Here is a 23,776-nt window from a genome sequence, read left to right as displayed (position 1 = left end):
CATAGGCCACCTCAGCAACAGCTCTCCAAACACCTCCTCAGGCCAAAGCTTTCCATCCATAGGCCACCTCAGCCACAGCTCTCCAAACACCTCCTCACACCAAAGCTTTCCATCCATAGGCCACCTCAGGTACCATTCTCTAAAACCCTTAGGCCAAAGCTCTCTAAAACCTCCCTCCAAACCAGGCCAAACCCCAGGCCTCCAGGCCACCTCCCCACCACACCTCTCTGCTTCCCCCATACCAAACCAAATTGATGCAGCAAAAAATGTGCTCAGCCAAGGCCAAAGGCAGCTGCAAACCTCCTGCACATAGCAGAGATGAGGTCCACACTGCAAAGGGAGAGAGTGAGGGAGAAGAAAAGGGCAAAACTGAGAGTGCAGCCAGTTTGTAAGGGCAGTGGAGGCAGCATCATGGCAATGAAATGACACAGATGACACTTCCTGGTCCACCTCTTGGACTCTCTGGCCCCAGGAGGACTGCACTCGATGGCTTCAGACATCCCAGTTCTTAAACCCATAACAGTTCCTTCAAAAGCAGCTTCACCTGGAAGGACCTGAAAGGGCCTGCAAGAAAGCTGGGCAGGGACTTTGGACAAGGGCCTGTAGTGATAGGATGAGGGGGAATGGATTGAAGCTGGAAGAGGGAAGACACAGACTGGAGACTAGGAAGAAACTCCCCACGGTGAGGGTGGGGAGACACTGGAGCAGGCTGCTCAAGGAGGTTGTGAATTCCCCTCCCTAGAGGTGTTCAAGGCCAGGCCAGATGAGGCCTTCAGCAACCTGGGCTGGTGGGAGGTGTCCCTGCATATGGCAGGGAGTTGGAACTGGATGAGATTTAAGTTCCCTTCCAGCCAAAACCATTCTAGGAATGTATCCAAAGTGGACAAACTGCACAGTTCAAGATGAGCAACAGCAAAGGAGCCAGAAAAGTACAGTGGGGAGCAGTGGAAGGCAGCAAAGAGTTCAACTTCAGCTGCTGGCCAGAGGCACAGCTCTGCACAACTCCTAAAGGCCTCTAAAGCCTCATTAACAGTTCCAAAACTCCTCCAAGTTCCTAAATACACCCAAAGATGCATTCAACTCTCTGAACAGCACCACAGAGACTTTCCTCAGTTCTGTGTTTGCCAAACTCCTCAAAGAAGCCTTAAAATCACCACAATACCTTAGAAAACTCTGCACAAGTTATTAAAACCTTTCTGCAACTCTTCCAGCTCCTTCTGTAGAGACTTCAATCACTTTCTGGGTGTCCTTAAGTCTTCCACACCCTTGAGAAGGGCTGAAACAGGATGAAAGCTGCATTAAAAAATCATCAACGTCTCTTTAAATCTCTTGAATGCCTCTAAAACCTCATCACAAACCTTTCAAACCTCACAGAAGTTCCTCAAACTACCTAAAGACTACCTCAGAAGTCAACAAATCCCTTCAGAGCTGATCCACAGTTCTGGGCATTTCATCCCAATCTCTTCAACAACTCTCAACAAGTCACAAAAACAAATGCTGAAGGAGACTCTGGAGGCTTCCTCCTCTGTTTGACACTCCCCAAAGACACTCAAAAAGGTCTGAATTTGCCCTAGAAGCCATCAATGTCTCTTTAAAACAAACACCCTTAAAAACTGATTTTTTTCCCAAAGCCTTAGGACTCCATTAAACTACCTAAAGATGCCTTAAAATTTCCTAAGGCTTGAAGATTTTAAAGGCTTTTATGGCACTCAAACTTCTTTGTAAAAAAACACTTTAAAATCATCAAAATCTCTTCAGAAAATCATTAAAAATGCCTGAAATGACTAAAATGGCTTCAAGAGGAATTGAGACAAAAACTGGTCAAAAGAGCTTCAAAAATAATGGAAAGTGCCTTGAGACAGTCAAAATATCTTCCAAAAAAAAAAAACCATTATCAGAGTTTGAAAATGACCAAAACACTTCAAAAACAGGTCAGTGGGAACAGAGAATTAAAAAACCTTCCAAAAGTTTCTGAAAGCCTCAAATTGATAAAAATGTATTTAAAACAAAATCAGAAAAAAGGCCTGGAAATGCTCAAAACAGCTTCAGAAGTCACTGACAGTGACCAAAGGTAACCAAAACCTCTTCAAAAGCTGACTCCAGTCCCTGCCCAACTCCTGCAAGCTGAGTGTGCAGAGCTCTCAGCCAGCTTCTGCCTCTGGCACTCCTCAGCAGCCCTCAGAAACGCCTCCCAGGGCTGAACACTGCCTGGAGAACTCATCAAAATCCCTTCAGACCCCATGGGTTCCCCAAACCCCCTCCCGAGGCACCAAAACCTCTCGGCAAGAGCCTGGCACAGACCTGGAGCAGATTTTGGCTTCTCAGCTCCGCACAGAATCCGCAGCACAAAGCGCCAAAACCTCCTCCCAGCTCCCCACAGCCTCTGACAAACTCTCCGCAGCTCTCCAAAGCCTCCCCAGAGCTCTCTGCACAACTTCCCTCAGGAGAGATTCTCAGCAGCTGGGACCCAGCCCCGACCCTGCCCCGCACCGCAGCCAGGATGGCGCCGACCCCCCCGCAACTACAGCTCCCGGCGTGCCCCGCGCGGCCCCGGGCCTGCCACACCCTGCGGCAGCGCTCCCGGCCCCGACCCTGCCGGCCCCAGCCCCTCTCAGCGCTGCCCGACCCAGCCAGCCCCAGCCCCGCTGCGCTCCCGGCCCCGACCCTGCCGGCCCCAGCCTCTCTCAGCGCTGCCCGACCCAGCCAGCCCCAGCCCCGCTGCGCTCCCGGCCCCAGCCCCTGCCGGCCCCAGCCTCTCTCAGCGCTGCCCGACCCAGCCAGCCCCAGCCCCTGCCGGCCCCAGCCCCTCTCAGCGCTGCCCGACCCAGCCAGCCCCAGCCCCGCTGCGCTGCCGGCCCCAGCCCCTGCCGGCCCCAGCCCCTCTCAGCGCTGCCCGACCCAGCCAGCCCCAGCCCTGCTGCGCTCCCGGCCCCGACCCTGCCAGCCCCAGCCCCGCTGCGCTCCCGGCCCCGACCCAGCCAGCCCCAGCCCTGCTGCGCTCCCGGCCCCGACCCTGCCGGCCCCAGCCCCTCTCAGCGCTGCCCGACCCAGCCAGCCCCAGCCCCGCTGCGCTCCCGGCCCCGACCCTGCCGGCCCCAGCCTCTCTCAGCGCTGCCCGACCCAGCCAGCCCCAGCCCCGCTGCGCTCCCGGCCCCAGCCCCTGCCGGCCCCAGCCCCTCTCAGCGCTGCCCGACCCAGCCAGCCCCAGCCCCGCTGCGCTGCCGGCCCCAGCCCCTGCCGGCCCCAGCCCCTCTCAGCGCTGCCCGACCCAGCCAGCCCCAGCCCTGCCAGCCCCAGCCCCGCTGCGCTCCCGGCCCCGACCCAGCCAGCCCCAGCCCTGCTGCGCTCCCGGCCCCGACCCTGCCGGCCCCAGCCCCTCTCAGCGCTGCCCGACCCAGCCAGCCCCAGCCCCGCTGCGCTCCCGGCCCCGACCCAGCCAGCCCCAGCCCTGCTGCGTTCCCGGCCCCAGCCCCTCCCGGTTCCACTCTTGGCTCCCCCAGGCCCCTCCCGGTTCCACTCTCGGCTCCCCCAGGCCCCCAGCCCCTCCCGGCTCCTCTCCCCGCACCCCTCCCGGCCCCGCAGCTCTCTCCCCGCAGCGCTGCCCGCGCACACCTCAAGCTCTGCTCCAGCGCTCCGCGGACGTTGCCCAGCAGCAGCCAAAATGGCGCTCACGCCCCTGGGGGCGGAGCCTCGCTCGGCCTTGGGGGCGGGGCCGCTCCTCCTCCGGCTCCCATTGGCTGCGGCTGCCAGCTGGGGGCGGGGCTGCCTTGCCGCACCTGCGCCCCCGTGCGCTCGGCGCCGGAGCTGCGGGAGGGAGCCCTGGGCTGAGGCTGCTGCCCTGGGCTGGGCTCTGGGCGCTGCGGGGCTGGGATTGGATCCCCTGGGGCCGAGGGCTGCGAGCAGCATCCTCAGGGGCACGCGGGAGGAGCCTGCGGCTGGGACTGGAACTCTGTGGGGCTGGGGGAGGGGCTGGGGGGGCTCAGAGGGGCTGCAGCATTGGGGCTCTGCTAGGGCCTGGCTGAACCAGGAACGCTGGGTGGGGCAGGGCGGGGCAGGGCGGGGCAGGGCAAGGCGGGGCAGGGCAGAGCAGGACTGGGCAGGGCAGGGTGGGGTGGGGCAGGGCGGAGCAGGACGGGACAGGGACAGGGACAGGCAGGGCAGGGCACACTGGGCAGGGCCACTCGGGCACCACAGCCCCCGGAGCTGTCCCCAGCTGTGCCCACAGCCAGCAGCAGCTGCAGCAGGGCCGGGGCTGGAGCCTACCCCTGCAGCCAGGACAGCAAAAGCCTCCAGGGCAAGGGGAGAAGCTGAGGCAGAAGCTGGCAGCAAACAGCCTGGGGGGGCTGGGAGGGTGGTCTGGGGGGGCTGTGGGTTTGGTGGGGTCAGACATCTCCTGAACCTCTCTGCCCAGCTCTGCAGAGGGCCCAGCAGAAGGAGCAGGCACTGTGGGGCCAGGCCCAGGTCTGAGGCAGGAGCACCCCTGGCTACTGGCACTGGAGGAGGCTAAAGCCCTGAACCCTCAAACAGCCTCCTCTGACCCCCTGGGGCAGCCCACGCAGGACCCTGGCCCAAGCAGGAGCGCAGGCCCAGCCCAAAATGCCCCCAGGAAAAGCACAACAGCAGCCTGAGATCCCCAAGTGCCTCCCTGGCACCCTCAGGTACCCCCTGGCACCCCAAAACTATCCCAGGGAACCAAAAGTGACCCCCAGCACCCCGGAGGCAGGAAAGGAACCCCCTGCCCCCAGGGGACCCAGGACTGGGTGGGTCTGGAAGCATTCTGGGGGCAGGGCCCATGGCAGTGCCAGTTTGGACCCTTCCTGCCTAGGGGCACAGACAGTGCAGGGGCAGCAACATTCTGGGCCCCTCCTGCTCTGCCCTCTCCTTCCAGCTGAGGACTCCTCCATTGCCCCCAGTTTGGGGACCCCATTCCCTGGGGGTACCTCCCCCCATCCTGGCTTCCTTTCAGCAGTCTCCTTTGTCCCCAAGTTGGGGCTCCTGCCCATGAGGCCCCCCTAGCCCCAGCCCCTGGGCTAGAGACGAGGCCAGGCCAGGGTCTGAGGTGCCCTGCGGCCAGGCCAGGCTGAGTCCAGTACCAAGCCACTGCTGGACCCCCCTGGGCTCTGCACTGCACCCCCCAGCAAGGGCAGCGCTCAAGGAGGTGTCCTGCAGCTTGGGCAGGGCTGAGAGCAGCTGGGCAGAGAGCAGAGAAGGCAGAGAGGGCAGAGAGCAGCCAGCAGAGAGCTCAGCACCACCCCAGGCTCCAGCGGCCTGCAGCAGGCTCCCATCTGGGCTGCCAAGTGCTGGGCACACACTGGGCTGGGCTAGGGGTGCCACCACTGCCAGCTGGCAGTGCCCAGCTCCAGGCAGCCATGGGGCTCCAGGGCAGCCCACTCCAGTGCCAATCACTCTCTCTGCCAGGAACTTCTTCCCAATGCCCAGCCTGACCCTGCCCTGGCACAGCTCCAGGCTGTGTCCCCTTCCTCTGGCCCTGGCTGCCTGGCAGCAGAGCCCAACCCCACCTGGCTACAGCCTCCCTGCAGGCAGCTGCAGGCAGCAATGAGCTCTGCCCTGAGCCTCCTCTGCTGCAGGCTGCACCCCCCCAGCTCCCTCAGCCTCTCCTCACAGGGCTGTGCTCCAGGCCCCTCCCCAGCCTTGCTGTCCTGCTCTGGACACCTTCCAGCACCTCAACAGCTCTCTGCAATGGAGGAGCCCAGAACTGGGCACAGCACTCCAGGGGTGGCAAATGCAGCCTGAAGAGAGGCTGCAGGGACAGCCGGGACCAGAGCTGCCACTTCCCACCCAAAAAACCCTGCAAGAAATCACCCCACAAGCCCTGGGGGTGCATGGGGAGCACAGGAGGCATTTTGGGGATCCAGGGAGATCATCTTGGGGTCCTGGGAGCAATTCTGAGGTCTCAGGAGGGAAACTAAAGAGTCTTGGGAAAGCAATTTTGGGTCCCAAGCTGTTACCTGAGGTAGCTTCAGGAACATTTTAGGGTCCTGGACTCCACTGGGGCATCCTGGAGGAACATTTGGAGTGCCAGGACCCAATCTGCCCCCCCGAGCCATTCTGGAGTCCAGTGCAGCATTTTGTGGCTCCAGTGGAGCAGTTCTAGGTCTATTTTTAGCTCCACTGATAAAGTGCCCTGGGGTTCAACAGCTCCCACCTGGTGGAAAGGAGTCCCCAAACTGAAAGGGTCTCCCAAAACCAGGGGGGTCCTCCTCGGGGGGGGGATCTGGAACCTCCTGTGGGGCAGCACAGGGGGCAGGGGGCACCCTGCAGGGAGAGGGTCCCCAAATGCATGCCGTGGGGCTGGGGGCACTCGAGGCAGTGCTGGCAGCACAGGGCTGGGCACACCACACCCCCAGGGTAGGGCTCCGGGGGCACAGAGGGCTCCGACGCCACCGCCCCCAGCACAGCCAAACCACTCACAGCTGGCACCGGCCCCAGGCGCTGCCAAGCTCGGGCTCGGCACAGCCACAGCGCCCACGCCTGGCACCCCCACGGGCCCTGGGGGCTGCCCCCCGAACACACCCACCCCTGCCCGGCCCCACCCGCGGCGACACAGCCGCACACACCCACCCTGCACACCTCTGCCGGTCCCACCCGCACCCCACGGACACAGCTCCCACACCGCCCCCAGCGCCGCACACCCGCGCAGCTCCCCACGGCCTGCCCACGGCCCCACGCAGCTCCCCACACCCGCACGCAGCCTCCCACGGCCCAGCGCTGCCCACCCCAACCCTCGCGGCCCTCACCCACGCAGCAGCCGCACAGAGCCTGCCCCACACCCACCCACCGCTGCCGCACAGACCTGCACCCACCCAGACCCCACGCACCCTCCGCACCCCAACCCCACGGACGTGTCCCAGACCCCGCAGGCCCCTCCCGCTCCCCGCACACGCCCCCAGCCCGGGGGCTCCGCTCCCCAGCCCAGCGCTGCCCTCCCCCCCTGGCGCCGGCAGCGCAGCGCAGGCAGAGCAGAGCCCAGGGCAGAGCCCAGCGCAGGCAGCGGCAGCGGCGCCCGCGGGCGGCAGGGGCGGGGCCCCGGCGAGGGGGCGGAGCCGCCGCGCTCCTGCGGCGCTGATTGGCTGCGGCTGCCCGGCGGTGGGCGGGGCTTCCTGCCCGGGCCGAGCTCCGCTGCCGCTCGCGGCCTGGAAGGTCCTTTCCGGTGCCTCCGCCGCAGGCTCTGAGGTCCCCAGGCCGGCAGGAGCCTGCCGGGGCCGGCGCTCGGCACCGTCCTGTGCGCGGAGCTCTGCCTCGGCCTCTGCGCTGCGTCCCCTGCGTGTGCCAGGTGGGGAGAGGGCCGCGGTGGGCAGCCTGGGGCCGGGATCGCCATCCCGGGGCTGAGGGTTCTATGCTGGGGTTCGGGAGGGGCCTGTGGGGCTGCCGGGGGCGGTGCGGAACTGGGGGTGCGGAGGGTGCGTGGGGCCTGGGCGGGTCGGTTGGGTCGCAGGAGGGTTTGTGGGGCTGGGGAGCTGCGGGGGCTGGGCAGGGAGGCTGCGGGGAGGGCACCTGTGGGGTCCTGCAGGGGTGGTCTGTGGGGCTGGGGGCGGCACCGGTAGGGCTCGCAGGGGGGTTTGTGGGGTCGGGATTGGGACCCCCTGGGGCTGGGGGGTCTGTGGGCCGGGGCTGGCTTCGCGGGGGGCTGGGTGGGGGTGTGTGGGGCTCTGGGGGTCTGCAGTGCCGGGGGTCGGTGGCGCTGCCGAGGCTGCTGTGGGCACAGGCCCTGCTGGGCGCCTCCAGCCAGGCCTTGGGCAGCAGGCGGCAGGGGCCGGGCAGGCCCCGGCGCTGCATGGAGGGCAGCAGGCAGGCCCCGGGCAGCTGCGGGTCCCGAGAGGCTGTGGGGGGAGGCCAACCCCTGAGTGCTCCAAACAGCCTCCCCGGACCCCCTGTGCCCGCCTGGCCCCTGTCACAAGCAGGAGGAGCAAAGGCCCAGCCCAAAATGCCTGCTGGCTCTGAGGCTGTTCCCCTGAGACCCCAAAGTAAGACCCCAGGACCCTTAAGTGGCCCCCAGGGAACCCAAACCATCATCCTGGGACCCTCAGTTACTGCCCTGGCACCCCAAAGGAACCGAAAATGGCCTCCAAGCCCCAGGTGGGCAGAAAGGATCCCCCCAGAGCCCCAGAGGCAGCCAGGGCTGGGGTCTGGAGGGACTCTGAGCAGCAGGGCCCTGGCAGCAGCGTTTGGGACCCTTCCTGCCTAGGGGCAAAGAGAACAGGTAGGGCAGCAACATTTTCAGACCCTCCTGATCTTCCCTCTCAGCTCCACCTGGGACTCCTTTGGGGACATTTTTGTTTCCTTTGTGATAGTTTGGGGTGCCAGGAGGTACCTGAAGGTGCCAGGGAGGAGTCTGCAGGTCTCAGGCTGCTGTTGTGGCTTTCCTGAGGGCATTTTTGGGCTTTGCCTTTGCTCCTCCTGCTTGTGGGAGGGTCCAGTGGGGGCCGCTTGCGGGGGCACAGGGAGTCAGGGGAGGCTGTTTGGGGGGTTCAGGGCTTTGGCCCCTACCCAATGCCAGTCCCTGCCACTGGCTGTGCTGGGCCAGCAGCCAGGAGTGTTCCTGCCTCAGCCCCTGGGCCTGGCACCTGCTGCTGGCAGTTTGCAGATGTTCCTTCTGCTGAGTAGCTTTGGCTCAGGGCAGTGGCTGAGAGCTGTGCTGCTGCTGGGCTGGCTTGGGGCAGAGATGTTGCCTGTCTGCAGCCCTTTCTTAGGAGTGTTGGAAATAGCAGGGTCATTTCCAGGGCTTTTAAAAATGATTTTCAAAGAGATTTGGAAGTTTTAGATCAGTTTTTAAGGGGCTTGAGAGTTTTGCAAAGATGTTGATGACTTCCAGGGCAGTTTCAAACCTTTTTGAGTGTGTTTGAACTCTCCAAAATCTCTTTAAAATGAGTCTTTAGCCCTTTGAGAAGATTTTGATGAACTCTGAAGAGCTTTAAATAGGTTTTGAAGAGATTTTGGTGATTCTTCAGTGGCTGTAAGCCTTGTTAAGCATTTTTAGGTGTTCAACGCTTGAGGCCCAGAAATTGATTGAAATCTCTTCCAAATTAGTTTCTAGGAGTTGTGAAAAGATTTTAATGACTTCTGAACTGATTTGGATCATTTTAGGTGGTTTTTGAAGAGATTTGAGGGCCAAAAAGGCCCTTCTGAGTTTTAGTGTATCCTTCAGACTTCTGAAGGCATTTAAAGGCTGTTTTAAGCCTCCTGAAGTATTTAAGAGGATGTTTGTCTTGGCTCTAGTTTAAGTTTCCCAGAGACTCAAATATAGTTAACAGAAGCAGTAACCATTTCTAGGAGGCCTTTCCCTCTCCCCCTCTTTCCTCCAAAGAAAAGCAGTTAGATGTAGAGAGGAGAAGGTAAAACACACCCAAATAAATCAACTCACTTGGATTTGGAAGTTAAAAGAGAAAACTTTAACAATGAATAAGAGGTATTTGAGGTAGGGGAGTTACAAAGAGGTACAGGGGAGGGAATCATAGAGAATCATAGAATCAAACAGGTTGGAAGAGACCTCCAAGCTCAGCCAGTCCAACCTAGCACCCAGCCCTACCCAGTCAGCCAGACCATGGCACCAAGTGCTTCATCCAGGCTTTTCCTGAACACCTCCAGGGATGGTGACTCTACACAACTGGATTGGTGACAATGGTTTGTCCACCTCGTGGGCTGGTGCCACCTGGTCAAATGAAGAGCAGCAGGAACAGGAGGGTGGTGCTGGCAAGCAGGGAGGCAGGGCAAGAGAGAGCAAAACAGGAAGCTCCTCTGTTTTTATAGGGGGGGAGACAGGAAGGGGGAGTGGGCTGCCACGGGCTGGGTGCCATGGGCATCAGAGGAGACGAGGTGAAGGCCTGATCCAAGCCAATCCCATCCTTTTATTGCATTCCAAACATGTGTCCATAGACCTTTCATCAGGGGGCTACAGATTGTATTGAACTGCAATTGGTTACAGGTACTTGGGTTAGAAATCGCATCCTAACTAGCACAGACATCCATCATATTCTCTCAGCAACACCTGCACTGTGTCTGAGCAACCCAAGTCAGCAGAGACAGGTGAAAACCACAGGCTGCAGCCTTACAGCAGTTTCTGTTTGTTACACCATTCTCTGAGGCCATTCCAACCTTCCACTTAGTCTCAGCTCAGCGCTGCTGAGCTCCTGCACTCTCGCCTGGCCATGGCTGTGTTCCAGTGTATCAGATTCCAACAGCTGTCCCATTCCAATGTTTCTGTAGAACCACTACAGTTACTATTCCTGTGCCCAGCAGTGGGCTGAGCACTGCACCTGGAGTAAGGCTTAGACCCACCCCGGGGAAGAGTCAGGAGGACCTGGGGTGAGGGTCAAGACCACTGCCCCAGAACGGTTAACACTTTATGGCATTGTAGGCTTAGAGAAGCCCAGAAAGTCCTTAAAAATCTCTTCAAATGAGTTGTGAGGATTTCAAAGAGATTTCAGTGACTTTGGAAGAGATGTGGAGGCGATTTGGGTGATTTCTTCAGGTCTATTTGAAGCATTTTCAAAACTCAGAGTTCATGAACACCAGCACCCTTAAAATAGAGATCTTCATTTTAGGCAGTGTTAGGAACTTCTGGGAGGCTTAAAAGTATTTTAGTGATTTCACAGTAGAGTTTTTAAAGTTTTTAGTGGAGTTTTCTTCGTGGAGTTTTGAAGTTTTATTGCTTTAACAATCTTGATCATCTGTTGATTTTTAAAGGCATTTTCAAAGCTTTTTAAGGTTTTTTTGAAGGCTCAGACAAATACATCAGCTTAGAAACTGACTTCAAAATCAGCTTTTAAGGGTTGTTAACAGTTGTAAAGAGATTTTAGTGAGGCTTGAAGAGATTTCAAAGAGATTTGGGTAACTTTGGAAGAGGTTTTGGTTTTTAAGGAGACCTTGATGATTTTTGGGGCAGCTTTGAAGAGTTTTGAGAATCTAAAATCTCATTAAAATCTCTGCAGCATTCTGGAAAAAGATTTTAATGAACCTTTAGATGTTTTTAGGAACTCTCAGGAGTTTTGAAAAGACTTCAGAGCTTTTTTTCTGGGCCTTCAGGCATTCCAAAGAGATGATGATGATTTTTAGGGTAATTTTGAAATTCTAAAGCATTTTGGAAGTGCCTTGAACACATCAATAGAATCATAGAATGGTTTAGGTTGGAAAGGACCTCAGGGATCATCCAGTTCCAGCCTCCTGCCATAGGCAGGGACACCTCCCACTAGAACAGGTTGCTCAAGGCCTCATCCATCCTGGCCTTGAGCACCTCCAGGGAGGGAACATTCACAGCCCCCCCAGGGCAACCTGTGCCAGTGTCTCACCACCCTCACTGCAAAGAACTTCGTCCTAATGTCCAGTTTCAATCTCCCCTCTGCCAATTTAAACCCATTACCCCCTGTCCTGTCGTTACCAGACCTTGCCAATAGTCCCTCCCCAGCCCTCCTGGAGCCCCCTTCAGATACTGCAAGGCCACTCCAAGCTCTTCTCAAAGACTTCTATTTCCAGGCTGCAGAGCCCCAGCTCTCTCAGCCTGTCCTCAGAACAGAGCTGCTGCAGCCCTCTCAGCATCTTGGTGGCCTCCTCTGGAGTGGCTCCAACAGTTCCATGTCCTGCTTGTGTTGAGGGCTCCAGAACTGCACACAGGATTCCAGGTGGGGTCTGAGGAGAGCAGAGGCAAGGGGCAGAATCCCCCCTCTTGCTCTGCTGTCCACACTGCTCTTGCAGCGCAGCACAGGGTTGCTGTCTGGGCTGCACTCACACTGCAGGCTCCTGTTGAGCTTTTCATCACCCCAGGTCCTGTTCCTCAGGGCTGCTCTCAGCCATTTCCCGCCCAGCCTGGAGTTGTGCTTGGGATTGCACTGACCCAGATGCAGGACCTTGCACTTGGCCTTGTTGAGTGTCATGAGGTTGGCCTGGGCCCACTTCTCCAGTCTGGCCAGGTCCCTCTGGATGGATCCCTGCTCTCTAGCAAGTTGACTCTGCCACACAGCTTGGTGCCATCTGCAGACTTGCTGAGGGTGCACTCAAGTCCTCTGTCCATGTTGCTGACAAAGATGTTGAACAGCTCTGGTGCCAACACTGACCCCCGAGAGATGCCACTTGGCACTGGTCTCCTGGTGGACACTGTGCCATCACTCACCACTCTCTGCGTGCCACCATCCAGCCAATCCCTTATCCAGCAGTGCTCCACACATCAAGTCCAGAAACTCACTGAAACGTCTTCAGAATCTTCACTCTGTGCTGAATCAAGAACTGGCTGGATGGCAGAGCCCAGAAAGTGGTGAATGGTGCCACATCCAGTTGGCAACTGTCACCAGTAGTGTTCCCCAAGGATCAGTGCTGGGCCCAGTCCTGTTCAATATCGCTATTGATGACCTGGACGAGGGGATTGAGTCCTGCATCAGTTAAGTTTGCAGACAACGCCAAGCTAGGAGCAGGTGTTGATGTGTTGGAAGGTAGGAGAGCCCTGCAGAGGAACCTTGCCAGGCTGGATGGGTGGGCAGAGGCCAATGGGATGAGATTTAACAAGGCCAAGTGCAGGGTTCTGCACTTTCGCCACAACAACCCCAAGCAGCACTACAGGCTGAGGACTGAGTGGCTGGAAAGCAGCCAGGAGGAAAGGGACCTGGGGGTACTGATAGATAGTAAGCTGAAGATGAGCCAGCAGTGTGCCCAGGTAGCCAAGAGAGCCAATGGCATCCTGGCCTGCATCAGGAACAGTGTGGCCAGTAGGACAAGGGAGGTTATTCTGCCCCTGTACTCAGCACTGCTCAGGCCACACCTTGAGTACTGTGTCCAGTTCTGGGCCCCTCAATTCAAGAGAGATGTTGAGGTGCTGGAAGGTGTCCAGAGAAGGGCAACAAAGCTGGTGAGGGGCCTGGAACACAAACCCTATGAGGAGAGGCTGAGTGAGCTGGGGGTGTGTAGCCTGGAGAAGAGGAGGCTCAGGGGTAACCTCATTGCTGTCTACAACTACCTGAAGGGACATTGTGGCCAGGTGGGGGTTGGTCTCTTCTCCCAGGCAATCAGCAATAGAACAAGGGAACACAGTGTCAAGTTGTGCCAGGGAAAGTATAGGCTGGATGTTAGGAGGAAGTTCTTCACAGAGAGAGTGATTGGCATTGGAATGGGCTGCCCAGGGAGGTGGTGGAGTCACCATCCCTGGAGGTGTTGAAGAAAAGACTGGATGAGGCACTTAGTGCCATGGTCTGGTTGACTGGATAGGGCTTGGGGATAGGTTGGACTGGATGATCTTGGAGGTCTCTTCCAACCTGGTTGACTCTATGATTCCATGATTAATGAATGAGTGTTGAAGAGATTGTAATGAATTCTTAAATGCTTTTGACAAGTCCTGAGTGCTAGTTTGAAGCAGGCTGGAATGCTTTGGTGAGAAGGGCTAGATTACAGGCTGTGACAGGAGTACAGTGGTGATGTCTACTTCCCTCACAGGCTTGCTGAGATGTATAAAAATAAGAATCCAAACATAGATAGGAGCACTTGTCCTGCTGGGGAGCTCCAAGCTGCATCTCTCTCTAACCTTACCCTCCATTTCTTTAAGTAATCCACTTTGCTTCCTAACCCCCTGGCTGAGCCTCCACTCTTCCTTGGGACTGGGGTAAGGTAGAAAGGGGCAGGGGAAAGGTGAAGGGGTGGTTGGAAGTCCCTCTTGGGGACTCAGGTTTTTGGGAGGGCTGTTGTGTTTCTGTATTACCTTTTCCCTTGTCTATTTCTGTCTATAACTGCATGGACTGTAAATCTCTGCTTGTGTATGCTGCTAAGCTGTAAATAAAAGCTTCATTCAATTCCCAGAACCGGCTGAGTCTAGTCTGGGTGATTTCCAAAGTGTGAGGGGGCAAGGAACACCCAAACCACCACATCCTGAAAGGATTTAGATAACCTCTTTAAGCATTTTGGAAGGGTTTTGAACACAAACGTTCAGGCATTGTGGTGGAGCCCCTGGTGCTGCACTGGCTTTGAACTGTGGGAAGCTCTGCCTGCACTTGGGCATTGATGTGGTTACTCAGGTGGCACAGAGAGTGGCACTGCAGAATCATTATCCTCCTTTGTGTCCTCATTGTTCTTGTTCTTCCTTCTCTTTCTCTCCCTGAGACTGCACTTCAGCTCCTCCAAACTTGTTATCCAGGGTATTCTCCTCCAGGCTCGCATCCAGGGGCCACTGTCTGGCCATGCTGGCGCGCTAGATCAGTTCTGGGGACCTGATGGCTTCCTGGGGACTCTTGCGGACACAGAGTGAGTACAGATGGGCTTGTGGACAGACAGATGGATGAAGAGTCAAGGCTGCATGGGGATGGGATCGCTCAGTTCAGCAGCTGTGTGGCTGGTTGGCTCCTACCTGCAATGGTGGTAGCAGAATCTGACCCCAGAAGCTCAAATTCCCAGATCCTGGCTGGGTCAGGACAGCCCTCAACATCCAACACCTCCAGACACTGACACTCCCCTGAGCCCCAACACCTGCTGGCATCCAACACCACCCGAGCATGGAGGGGTTCCTAGTCCCACATGATACCCCATGCTCCAGGACACTCCAGAGCCCAAGTCAGCTGAGCTCTCCCTCCAGCTCTGCCCCTTTCATCAGTTACTGCAGGAGGTGGCTGCAGGGTCCCTTCCCGCACTTACCTGTAAGCCTTCCCAACCCTCATCTGTAACCTCCCCACCCCCATCTATAAACCCCTCTGCCTTGTTGCTGGTTCTTTCAGCCCTCCAGGTCTTTCTGGCTTTTAGTCTCAGGAACTTTCCATTCCTGTTCTCCTACTTTCAGCCCAGTTCATTAGATGCTTCCTCAGCTACGTTTTCCACTCCGCTCATCCAGTGGAATTTGGGGACACAGGTCCATGGGACAGTAAAGACACCAGAGGCATGAAGGGGCTGGGTATGAAGGAAGGGCCTGGGAATGGTTAGGCAGGGATTAGGTCTTGTCCCCCCAAAAAGGAGACAGATTCAAGAGCCCAGGTGAAAAATGTGTGTGCAGGAAATGCCAGAATCTGGCAGCATTTCAGGAGATAAAAGGAGTGAATTCTCCTGCACTTCTCTGTGTGTCAGCTGGGAGCTTGCCCACAGAGCATGGGCACTGTGCCCTCACAGCAAACCTCATTTTCTCTTGGGGCTGTGGAGAGGCATCTCCAGGTGAACTGCTAAGAGAAAGCTGCCAGAAATGGGTAGGGAGGGAAGGAAACAAAAACCTTTCAAACAAGTCTATCTAGGCTGCAGGTGTGTGGATGGTGCTTGAGGTAACAGGTTTGCCCAGGAGACTCCAGCATCAGAGAGAGGGCTGAAGAGGTTTTGCAAGAAGCTGACCAAGTCCTTCTGTCATTGTCGTGGAACGCAGTTTCGCGGCAGAGTTATGGGGAAAATACGCGAGGCGTTGACTACTTTATCAGTGATTTATTGCAAAGAATGCGAATTCCCTCTTCCCGAAACTACACCACCACTGTGAATTCTTTTTGATTGAGATCAAAGTAACATTTCCGAAAATGGCAAATTAAAGAGTCTATGATGTTTAAAGAGAGTTCTTTTGAGTTTTTGTGGTTTGAGTTAATAGTTCGTCAGCTACTCACAGTCTGTAGCTTGGCAGGGAGTCTCATTCTCCCGATGAGGGTCCAGGCATGCAGGCTTTAGTCTCTGCGACTCGGCGTCCGCCCGAGGCGAGACTAGATCGGCGAGCAGTTTGTTGTTGTTAAGTCCGGGAAAAAAACCAGAAAGGCTGGAAAAACCCAGAAGTGCAAGAGGCAGACCCAGAAGGCTAGGGCAAGGGCGCAAGGGCAAAAGCAAGAGCACGAGCACCCGATCCTGGCCTGTCCACCATTTTTATAATGTTCCAAAACAGGACTAGCCCACAATTCGGACCACTTTTACGTTGTTCACATATATTGGTAAAAGACAGTAAGCAATCTATATAATTGGATAATATTACTCAAACAATATAAAGACCACTCCTCAGGCCAGCTCACCTGCAGGTGCTGGGCAGGCCTGAGATAGTCGTTTCTACTTAACCAAAACAATACCCTGTTGTCTGGAAAGCGAGGTCAAGTGGAAGGGAAAACATGGCCAGTGTTTACCTTTTCACTTACCCTGGGGAGAAATCTTCCCATGGGACTGAAAGATTGTTTTGGGTTTTCGATGCTTCTGGCTTGAATGTGAGGCACTAGAAACTACACAATATAGCAAAAAGCTTAGAGAGCCTTTTGCTACTCTCCATGACAGTCATTTCCTGCAGCTGCAGAGAGCAGGAACATCTCTTCCTGTGTGTCCTCAGGGCTTCTGTGATCTTCTCTTGAGGAGTGGCCAGCACAGACATGGTCCTGGGCAGAGCGCTGCTGGCAGGAGATGCCTGCAGGGCAGAGCTGAGCACAGAGTGGGTGGGGAGAGGTCTGTGAGCACGGCCTGGGAGGGCATCTATAGCCAGAGCAACTGCTGCAAATGCAGGTGGAGGCAGCAGAACCCTGGGCAGGCAGTGGGAAGAACCTGTAGCCAGGGCTGAGAAGGGCTGACTGGAGGCAGCTCTCTTGTGGTGCTGTCCTGCAGATGCCTGCTGAGAGTTCTTTGCTGGGTTAAACAGAGCTGAGTCTCCATATTTTCAGACCTTCCATCTTCAGCAGCCCTGCCTGGCTGCTGTGCCCATGCTGCTGGGCTTTGGAGCTGCCCCCAGCAAGGTCCAGTTCTACTGTGTGGTCCTGGGCAGTGCTGAGCCATCCCTCAGAGGGTTGGAAATGGGTTAGTTGGAGATGGAATGCTGTGGAATAGTGGGGATGAGGCCTCTCTGTAAGTACCAGGGTGTCTGCACCTCCCCAGTGCAGAATCCTGAGGTCTCAGCACAGGTATTAGAGCCCTGACTCCCTATCATGGCAAGAACTGAGGAGTTTGAGGGCCCTTCTCTATTCCTTGCCCCAGCTGAGCATCAGGTGTTGGGAGGTCTCAGGAGGTGTCAGAGGCTGTTGTCACTGAGGCAGGATGTCAGGGTTTGAGCTTCTGGGCTCAGGTGCTTCCATCTTCCCTAGGGCACAGCAGTGACTCCTGTCCCCCACCAGAACAGCCTCACAGAAGGACCGAGACAGAAGATGGGAGAAGCAGAACCATCCAGGAAATAAGATGGAGCAGCCAAAGTATTGTAAGAAAGAGGGAGAGGACAAAATGGAGGATCACAACGAGGTGGAAATTGATGGCTCTGGTGATGACAAATATGAGGAGAAAGAGGATGATGAAAATGAAGATGACCAAGAAGAGGAGGGGGATGAAGCCATGGGCAAACTTCACAGTTCTGCAGACCGCAGCAAGAGCTTCAGCAACAGGAGCTCTCTGATCGTCCAGCATCGCACCCATACTGGTGAGAAGCCTTTCACCTGCCCTGACTGCAGCAAGAGTTTCAGCGAGAGCACTGCCCTCACCCGGCACCGCCACATCCACACTGGTGAGAAGGTCACCTGCCCCGACTGCGGCAAGCGCTTCAGCCGCATTGACACCCTCCGCAACCACCGCCGCATCCACACCGGAGAGAAGCTGTTCCCCTGTGCTGAGTGCGGCAAGAGCTTCACCCTGAGCACCACATACATCCAGCACCAATTCGTCCACAGCGGTGAGAAACCCTACAGCTGCACCGACTGCGGCAAGAGCTTCACCTTCAGCTCCGCGCTGGCTTCCCACCGTCGTGTCCACACTGGTAAGAAGCCCTTCACCTGCTCTGGCTGTGGCAAGAGCTTCACCCAAAGAAGCAGTCTCACTTCCCACTGCTGTACCCACACTGGTGACCAACCTACAATGCAGGGGAGGCACAAATAGACCCACTCAGGATCTGGTGGTATAATTGTGATCCCCTTGAGAAGACCTGTCCAGCAGATTCAACCAAAATTGCCTCTTTTTCACCTGCATTTCTCAGAGGCTGGGGCCTCCAGCAGGAACAAAGACCTCCTGCCTTTCTGAGCACTAATTAATGGTGATGAGAATAATTACAGAGCTGCTACTGGAGCTTGGCTGAGCTGTGTGGGGATTTGCCTGGTTGTTCCCCAATTCTTTGTATCTCCCTGGGGTAAGAAAAACACCCTGTTCATTGCCCAGTTGTGTCAATAAACCCCCACAGTGACCCAAATCCTGTCCTTTTGCTTTTATTTCAGACATTCCTGCCCACAGTGCCCAAATGCTGGGGACATTTGTTCCCAAGGAATGGGGCTAGAGCCCTGTGCCCAGTTCACAGATGTCAAAGTGAGGTTCTTGGAAGAGTCTTGAGCATGTCTTGCTAGGAGTGGTCTCATGAGCATCTCAGAGGGTTTTTTCAGGGGTGTCAGTGGGTGCTGGAGTTTTCTAGAATCGATTTCAGAATCTTTGGTGGGTGTAGGAGGGATCTCAGAGAGGTCTTTGGTAGCATTTGGAAAGCTTTTGTACAGTTTCCACTAAGGAGGTCTTCTGCTTTCCAGCAGGCCTGAGACTTCTTAAGGCCTTCTCCCTAGATCAGCTGTGTTCCTGATGGATTCCTGCTGACCTGGGGCTTCTCCGAGGCTTTCCACTGTTGGGAACTGGCTGAAAAATAGGGGACATGAGCCTCTAGAAGCTTGTACAATCAAGCCTTGGATGTGAGGTCTGAGTGTATTGGAACTGCAGTAAACCACAGTGCTGTGTGTGAAGAAGCTCAGAGGAATTTGTCCTTGAGCCTTCTGATAAGCAGCTTCTGTGGGGCTGTGTGCAGAGTAGGAGGGAAACAGGAGGAATATGCAAATTCCAGTATCTAGGTGCACTAAAAATGCTTTTGCAGTAAGCACAAGTAGGGAGGGTTATGCATATTCAAATATTTAGATACACCAAATGCCAGTGAACAGTACCAGGTTGCCTGCTGCATGCGCTCACTTTTCTCACCCTAACTGAAAAGTATGTGCCTTGTAACTTGGAGCCTGATGCTGTCAATAAAGTGTGGGTTGCTTGGATAGCATAGCTCATATTGAGCCGTCTCCTTGCTTTCCCATTCCCTTCCGCGAGTGGCACCCGAACACCCTGGAACTCTGCACCTCCCTGCGCTGCGACAAGGTCAGACTTTTTTCCTGCAGGACTTGTGCTGTTGGATCTGCGCCGTGGGATCCTCCCACTGATCTGTGCCATTGGGACCTGCACGGCTGGACTGCGAGACCTGTGCCACGAGACCCATGCCGCTGATTCAATGATGACCTGCTGGACCCCCTCCCGACCCGACCCCCATCCTGCTGCGACAGCAAAGCTGTTTTTCTGAAGAGAAAAAGATTCTGCCGAGCGGAAGGAAGGCGGCAAAGTGGGCACTGATCCCCACCGGCTGCAGCAGCAAAGTGTGAGAAGATGCCAGTTGCAGAGGCTACCGGATGGGTAAGGAGTTAGCGGTTTTCTTTTTACTCTTTTTACAAAAGCAGGAGTGACTTTTAGCCTATGGCCATGTGCTTGGGTTCTTTAGGACCCCTTATAGTTATTCTGAAGGAGAGTGCTACAGGACATGGTGATTGATGAGGAAGAAATGGCTGAAGCACTTCAGGACAGAGACTATGTGCTAGGTTGAAGCAAGCTAGAATGTTTTGGTGAGAAAAACTAGATGATAGGCTATGAAAGGAAAACAATGGTGATGTCTCCTTCCCTCAGAGTCTCGCTGAAGAAGAAATGTAAACATTAGATAACTCTCTCACCATTTTGTCTTCACTCTCGGGCTAGGCTTTGACTGAGCTACATCTCCTTAACCTCACCTGCCACTAACCTTGCTTCTTAACCTCTTGGCTGAACGTCTATTCTTCCTTAGGACTGGGGTAAGGTTGAGAGGGGCCTGGGGAAGGTGCAGGGGTGGTTGAGAGCCCCTCCTGGGGACTCAGGTTTCTGGGGTGGGAGTTGTGTTTCTGTATTACCTTTTACTTTGTATTTTTCTGTCTATAACTGTATATACTGTAAATATCTGCTTGTATATTGTGCTAGTTGTAAATAGCTTCATTTATATTCCCAGAGTCTGGCTGAGTCTAGCTGGGTATTTCTAAAGTGTGGGGGGGTGGGGTAACTTCCAAACCACCACATATTTTAATTGGCTTCCCCAGTGTGGGGCAAATTCATTTGAGTGGCTGTTAATTAACTCTGGGAATCAGAATGAAGCTAATAAAGCAGCTATGGTACTTGGTGGGGGCTCTTATGTGGTCTGTTTTCTTGCATTCAATTGGATCAAAGCCCAGATTATTTCTTACTTTCTTAATGTAGCTTATATGAAGGCTAAAGCTAAACTTACAACCATTTTCTGGTCCTGGGGTGATCTCATTCTTGGGTATGCTGGTTTTAATGTCACTGAAAATCTTACCAGTAACATTACAGGGGTATTTGCCAATAATATTACAAGCAATCAAAACACTGCCTTATCTAGAGCACTGATCAGGGTGATTCAACCCCGAACTGAGATACCAGACATTTGTTCAGGATGTTGTTCATGTAAAACTGTGATGCTTCCCTCATGTTTTATCCTGGGTCTTATAGTTTTGATTTTCATATTAATTCTGGCATTATGTGTGAAAAATTCAAATGCAGTGCCTGTAAGAACTAGGAAAGTGTCTGTCTCAAAAGCAAACGTCTCAGTGTCTCAAAAACAACGTACCAGTGGAAATCAAAACGATAAGCCAGGGGCACAACAGTCTCCTTCCCAGCCAAATTCAGGGACAGTTTCACATGAACAAACTACTAGTGGAAATATAAACAGAGATAAGCCAGGGGCACAACAAGGAACACCACCTACTTCACAACAGAGAGCTACTATTACAGTTACTATACCTCCTTCTCCAGATTCTGGGAGAACTGCCAATGTTCCTGCCAACAAAGATAATAACACATCAGGGTTGGCAGGCATCCCAGGAGCACAGGTAAATAATCCCACTAACAATAATAACACCAGCCCAGCCAGTGCGAGCCCCCAGACAGCAGACCAGAACCCTGTTACCTCTAAGGCAGATCTCAACTCACAGACCCCAGGTCAGACCCCCAATGATTCAAACCCTCCAGTAGACACGTCAAAGTCTGTTGCTGTGCAGGCCTTTTTGGCACCTGCTAAGGCGAAAGCCAAGACACAGCTTTTGACAAAGTGTGATTCAAAGGAGAATGTAAGAGAGGGGACCTCTGGTGAGCAAGTGGAGGAAGAGGAGACATTTAGTCTTAGGGACCTGGCAAACGTGCTGAGACTGCAGTACACAAATGAGAAGAGCGCTGTGAGGTTGGCTGCCAAGAAAGAGGATGGTTCCAATGAGTTTAAGAGTGCTATGAGAAAGGTTCTGTTTGTAGGCCAGGGACAACTAGATCAACAGGAGGAAGAGGAGGAGGATGACATCCAGGACTCCAACGATCCCCTCAGAGAAGTCTGGGAAGTTGGAAAGGAATACTCAAGGGAATCAGGTGAGCCAATCCTAAGCTGGCTAGTGAGATGCTGTAGCATTGGTGCCAATGCCCTGCAGGTAGGAGACAAGTCTGCCAAGCAGCTGGGACCACTCGCTAAGGAGAGTGGAGTGGACAAATACCTGGCAAGTCCTCTTGGTAAGGTTAGCTTGTGGACACACCTTCTGTTGGCTGTGGCTATGAGATATCCTTCCCGAGATGATCTGCCATGGGCTGCCAAGAAGTGGAACACCATTGAGTAGGGAATGAAGCTTCTGAAGGAGTTTGCTGTGAAGGAAGTGCTATATGGACATCATGGCACACATGAGCCTGATGACATTCCTCTTGGAACAGGTCTCATGAAGAAGCTTATTAAGCTTGCTCCTTCATCCTATGCTAACATCTTGGCCAGCAAGTTCCTATCAAGGGGTGATAATGGAAGGTCTATCACTGTTGGTGAGTTCACTGACCAGCTCAGGCAGATAGGGGACAGCTTGGCACATTCTGCTACAGTCTGTGCCATAAAACATCTGGGTACAGAGATGAAAGAAGGCATTGAGAATGGCATTAAGAACAGCATGAAAGAACTGAAGGAGGATCTTAAAAACATTGCCAATCTGGTAAAGGATACCATTCCTGCATCATCTGAATGGGTGCATGTTTCTGCAGTCAGGAACAGATGCCCACCTCCTGCAAGGCAATTCCAGCCCAGGAGGAGACAAATTCCACCCAGACATCAGCAATCACGTGCGTCACTGTGGATACTTTTGCGTGACAAATATGGTGAGAACATGAACAAGTGGGATGGTAAACCTACTTCAGCTCTTTCAAAGAGAGTCAGGGAACTGCAGAGTGGCAGAAACAGAGGCAGCAATGCCAGAAAAGTAGCTGTCACTTCTTCAGCTCCCCAGAGCAACTGCAATTATTCCATCAATTGCAGTTTCTCTCACAACAACACCAATCACTGTGTACACCCCACATGCCATGTTCAGCATTAGGGGTGCCCTGCCTCCAGCCAGGAGGAGGAAAGGGATAGTGGAGAGAACCAAATCTTTTGGAATGTATTCATTAGGTGGCCTGGCAGTTCAAGAGTTTGGAAATACAGGGCTTTAGTTGACACAGGTGCTCAGTGTACTTTATTGCCATCCAATTGCAAAGGGACAGAGTCCATATCTATTTTTGGAATCACTGGTGGATCTCAAGAGTTAACTAAGTTGCAGGCTGAGATCTGTTTAACTGGTAAAGAGTGGAAGACACATACTATTGTAACTGGTCCTGATGCGCCTTGCATTCTGGGAATTGATTTTTTGAGACAAGGTTGTTTCAAAGATCCTAAGGGTCACAAATGGGCTTTTGGAATAGCATCTGTAGAGATTGAGGATGGTAAATTGAAATTGTTCATTAGACCTGAACTTTCAGATGAATCTGCAGTTGTGGGACATCATGACATAGAGGACCTGGAGCTGCAACTGCTACTCAAACTGTTCACCACAGGCAGTACAGAACTAACCGTGACTCTTTGTTGCCCATTCATCAGCTGATTCGTCAATTGGAGAGTCAGGCTGTCATAGAGAAAGCTCATTCACCTTTCAACAGTCCCATCTGGCCTGTGCGCAAACCTACGGGCGACTGGAGACTGACAGTTGACTTTCGTGCCCTCAACAAGGTGACTCCACCCATGAGTGCAGCTGTGCCGGACATGCTGGAACTCCAGTACGAGCTGGAATCGAAGGAGGCTAAATGGTATGGAACCATAGACATTGCTAATGCTTTCTTCTCTATTCCCATAGCAAAGGAGTGCAGGCCTCAGTTTGCATTCACCTGGAGAGGAATCCAGTACCAGTTCAACCGTTTGCCTCAGGGGTGGAAACACAGCTCAACCATCTGTCACTCAGTCATCCACAATGCACTGGAGAAAGGTAAAGCTCCAGAGCACATCCAGTACATCGACGACATCATTGTGTGGGGCCAAACTGCTGAGGAAGTCTTTGAGAAAGGGAACAAAATCATTGACATTCTGTTGCAAGCAGGTTTTGCCATTAAGAGAGAGAAGGTCAAAGGACCTGCCAGAGAAATTCAGTTTCTGGGAGTGCGGTGGCAGGATGGTCGCCGTTACATTCCTCAGGATGTGATTAACAAAGTCTCTGCCATGGCAGTTCCCACCTGTAAGAAGGACACACTTTCTTTCCTTGGTGTGGTGGGATTTTGGAGACTACACATTCCTGGTTTCAGTCAGATTGTCAAACCTCTGCATGATGTGACTTGTAAGAGAAACAATTTCGAGTGGGGACCTGAACAAGTAGCCTTTGATCAGATTAAGCGAGAAGTAGTCCATGCAGAGGGCTTGGGACCTGTGAGATCTGGTACGGACATTAAGAACATTCTGTACACGGCTGCCAGTGACAATGTCCAACTTGGAGCCTTTGGCAGAGAG

At 54.4% G+C, this 23,776-nt stretch overlaps 2 protein-coding genes across 16 annotated transcripts in view; one reads left to right on the top strand and one right to left on the bottom strand.

Moving 5' to 3' along the window:
* LOC135174134 (gastrula zinc finger protein XlCGF17.1-like) overlaps positions 1–23,776 on the bottom strand; it is an 872,006-nt gene that overhangs the window by 19,798 nt on the left and 828,432 nt on the right. Inside the window, exons 1-2 of one of the 4 annotated variants that reach the window (XM_064141373.1) lie at positions 2,302–2,443; positions 1,163–1,276 (exon numbers count right to left, since the gene is read on the bottom strand). The gene's annotated coding sequence lies outside the window, so the exon portion shown is untranslated. Of the gene's footprint in view, positions 1–1,162; positions 1,842–2,301; positions 2,444–23,776 lie in introns of those variants that run through there. The other 3 variants (XM_064141374.1, XM_064141372.1, XM_064141375.1) reach the window with 3 other exon arrangements.
* Positions 7,117–23,776, top strand: part of LOC135174153 (gastrula zinc finger protein XlCGF49.1-like) — a 60,359-nt gene continuing 43,699 nt past the window's right edge. For 2 of the 12 annotated variants that reach the window (XR_010301751.1, XR_010301749.1), the window contains exons 1-3: positions 13,630–14,235; positions 17,001–17,659; positions 19,035–19,323. Coding sequence is in view for 3 of the 12 variants with exons in the window: in XM_064141392.1 (XP_063997462.1) it covers positions 17,092–17,659; positions 19,035–19,213 (747 nt within the window). In the remaining 9 variants the exon portion in view is untranslated. Of the gene's footprint in view, positions 7,295–8,169; positions 8,222–13,581; positions 13,601–13,629; positions 14,236–17,000; positions 17,660–19,034; positions 19,903–23,776 lie in introns of those variants that run through there. The other 10 variants (XM_064141394.1, XM_064141393.1, XR_010301753.1 and 7 more) reach the window with 9 other exon arrangements.

Source organism: Pogoniulus pusillus, unplaced genomic scaffold (assembly GCF_015220805.1).
Source record: "Pogoniulus pusillus isolate bPogPus1 unplaced genomic scaffold, bPogPus1.pri scaffold_47_arrow_ctg1, whole genome shotgun sequence".
Taxonomy (NCBI): Eukaryota; Metazoa; Chordata; class Aves; order Piciformes; family Lybiidae; genus Pogoniulus; species Pogoniulus pusillus.
Note: the sequence above shows the minus strand (reverse complement) of the source record. Positions and strands in the feature narration are given on the sequence as shown.